This window comes from Chiloscyllium plagiosum, unplaced genomic scaffold (assembly GCF_004010195.1).
Source record: "Chiloscyllium plagiosum isolate BGI_BamShark_2017 unplaced genomic scaffold, ASM401019v2 scaf_32924, whole genome shotgun sequence".
Taxonomy (NCBI): Eukaryota; Metazoa; Chordata; class Chondrichthyes; order Orectolobiformes; family Hemiscylliidae; genus Chiloscyllium; species Chiloscyllium plagiosum.
In genome coordinates this window covers 3547-6710 of record NW_025205438.1, presented here as the reverse complement: position 1 = coordinate 6710, position 3164 = coordinate 3547, and the positions used below count along the sequence as shown (strand labels likewise).

The 3164-nt window shown below is 54.4% G+C and overlaps 1 protein-coding gene across 1 annotated transcript in view; it reads left to right on the top strand.

The window, feature by feature from the left end:
- Positions 1-3164, top strand: part of LOC122546441 (protein canopy homolog 2-like) — an 8511-nt gene that overhangs the window by 3726 nt on the left and 1621 nt on the right. Inside the window, exons 2-4 of the mRNA XM_043685152.1 lie at positions 88-203; positions 1600-1797; positions 2677-2773. Coding sequence (XP_043541087.1) covers positions 88-203; positions 1600-1797; positions 2677-2773 — 411 coding nt within the window. The remainder of the gene's footprint in view (positions 1-87; positions 204-1599; positions 1798-2676; positions 2774-3164) is intronic.

The following is a 3164-nucleotide window of genomic DNA, read 5'->3' as shown; positions in this document are numbered from 1 at the left end:
CTGTTCCCCCAGTGACCCCCTTCCCACCACCCAGTGACAGACCCCTCCTTCACTGACTGACCCCTCTCTCTCTCTCTCTCTCTGCAGCTTGCCGAGCCCTGGTTGACGAATTAGACTGGGAGATCTCTCAGGTGGATCCCACGAAGGTGATCGAGACAGGATCCTACTTCCTGGACGAGGACGGGAATCCCGTGGCCACTACGGTATGTGTTGGCGTGGGCCCCCAGACCACTCCGCACCCCCCACCCATTCCCATGAAAAACCCCTCCCCTCCTCCTGACTGACCACCCCACCCTACACAGTCTTGGGTGGGGGTGTGTGTGTGTGTGGTAGGTTAAAATTTTGGAGGGGTTGGGGGGTGATTCAGTAGATGGGGGAAGGAGGTGGTGATAGTGTTACCCAGCATGGAAACAGACCCTTCGGTCCAACCCGTCCGTGCTGACCCAGATATCCCAACCCAATCTCATCCCATTTGCCAGCACTTGGCCCATATCCCTCCAAACCCTTCCTATTCATATACCCATCCAGATGCCTTTTAAATGCTGTAATTGTACCAGCCTCCACCACATCCTCTGGCAGCTCATTCCATACACGTACCACCCTCTGTGTGAAAAAGTTGCCCCATAGGTCCCTTTTATATCTTACCCCTCTCACCCTAAACCTATGTCCTCTAGTTCTGGACTCCCCCAACCCAAGTAAATTGACCTTGTCTATTTACCCTATCCATGCCCCTCATAATTTTGTAAACCTCTATAATGTCACCCCTCAGCCTCCGACGCTCCAGGGAAAACAGCCCCAGTCTGTTCAGCCTCTCCCTATAGTTTAAACCCCCCATCATCTTCGTCAATCTTTTCTGAACCCTTTCAAGTTTCACAACATCTTTCCGATAGGAAGGAGACCAGAATTGCACGCAATATTCCAACAGTGGCCCCTAACCAATGTCCTGTACAGCCGCAACATGACCTCCTGCACTTTAATGCACTGACCAATAAAGGAAAGCATAGCAGACACCTTCTTCACAATCCTATCTATCTGGGACTCCACTTTCAAGGGGCTCGGATGGATGGATGGATGGATGGCAGAGAGCAGTGATCATGAGGAGATTGGTGGCAGAGGAAGATTGTGGCAGGGCGGAGATAGACTGAAGGGTTTGGGGCTGAGGGAGAAGGGAGCATCAGTGAGGTGGGCATGGGGCTAGGAGGGGGAGATGGGCTGAAGGGTTTGGGTTAAAGTGGAGAGGCTTGGGGCTGAGGGAGATTAGGGGTGTCAGTGAGATGGAGATGGGGGCTAGAGGACAGGAAGATGGGCTGAAGGGTTTGGGTTAATGTGGAGAGGTTTGGGGCTGAGGGAGATTAGGGGTGTCAGTGAGATGGAGATGGGGGCTAGGAGGGCAGGAGATGGGCTGAAGGGTTTGGGGCTGAGGGGGATTAGGGGCGTCAGTGAGGTGGAGATGGGGCTAGGAAGAGGGAAATGGGCTAAAGGTTTTGGGATGAGGTTGGGGGAGTGGTTGAGTGGGTGGCGGAGGTGTGAGCAGGGGCTGTTTGATGGGGACGGGTGATGACAGAGATCGTGTCTCACCCCCACTTCTCTGCCCTCCAGATTCCCTACGCCCGGTCGGAGTTGTTCCTGATTGAGCTGCTGGAACGGGTGTGTGGACACATGAAGGAATATGGTGAATACACTGACCCAGACACACACCGACACAGTTACGTGCGAGTGTTAACCCGAGATGGAGATAGGACTGACCCCCCTCACACTCAGTTCACTGAGGACATTACCTCCAGGTTAAAACAAGCAGTAAGCATCTTGCTCTCACTTTTAACAAGGTCACATGCTCTTTGGGCTTTCCCTCCCAAGATGGGGTTGTAAAGGCCAGAGGTGCCGATTTGTCTGGTTTAACAGTGGCAGAGAATTGGCCAGTTCTGGTTTTGTCTAGTTTGGTGGCGCTGTGGCTCAAATGCTGCTGCAGACCAGAAAGTTCCAAGCTTCAGCAGATGATTCCTGCCTGACCTTTCTCTCTGTACTCTCTCCAGCCTGTGTTTGAGTTTACCTTTTTGCCACGGGGTGTTTTTACGGGAGGTTACCGGAATTGGAACAGCTCTTTCGTTAAGTTGCCCTAACGGGTCGCTTAACGTTTCCCAACTGTGAAATTATTCTAAACTCCGTTTCGACCATAGTGTTTAAATAAGTTCTGTTTGGTATATAAGGCTGAGTGATTTGACCAGCTGCATCACCCCTGGACGACCCACGTCACACCTACCATTAAAATAAGAGAAACTTACAGGCTGGGCGGCCATCTTAAAATATTTGAGGAGGTTCATAACATTGTCGAGGGAACTTTCATCAGATGGGTATTCCACCCTGTTGCTGACCCTCCCACGGCGCCCGCTCCCTCGGCGCTGACCCTCCCACTGCACCCGCTCCCTCAGTGCCGATCAGGACGTGCGTTCGGATGCGGGTACACCCTCAGGCATATTTAGTAATCCTGAAGTTCAGTGGCGGGGGGGAAGGGGGTCAATTTGAACGCTGCCCGACGGTGGGTTTGCGGCAGCTCCCGGAGAGCAGAGGTGAGGAGCAGCAAGATCCCGCGGGATGAGGAGTCCAGGCCTGCGGTCAGTTCGGGAACGGCAGAGACTGTGTGTGTGTGTGAGTGTAACGCCCTGCTCTCACCCGCAGTGTGAGAAACTGGCTGAGGAGTACGAGGAAGAATTCCTGGAATTTTTCTCCCATGAGTCCAGCGACGTGAAGGACCGACTGTGCAGCAAGCGAACAGGTAGGCAAGGACCTCCCCCCCACCACCCCACCCCCTGACCTGAGGGACCACCCCTACCCAATGGGTGGGGCAGAAAGGGATGAGCACTCTCTCAGGCTGAGGGGGTTTGGGTTGGTGTCCGCCGTCTCACAGAGTGAGGACTGTCTGCCCTCCATCGACTCTCTCCCCACCCCGGGGCTAGGTTGGTGCAGACTCAGTGCAGAATGGCCTTTGCTGGTGCCGTTCATGAGGTGGGGGGCGGGGGGGGAGGGGTGGAGACGTTGTAGCATCAGCGCTGGGTGGGTTGGGGGGAGGAGAGGGATGAGAGAGAGTGAGAGAGAGAGAGAGAGACAGTGAGAGCGAGAGAGCAGGGGATCAGAGAGAGAGAGAGAGCAGGGGATCAGAGAGAGAG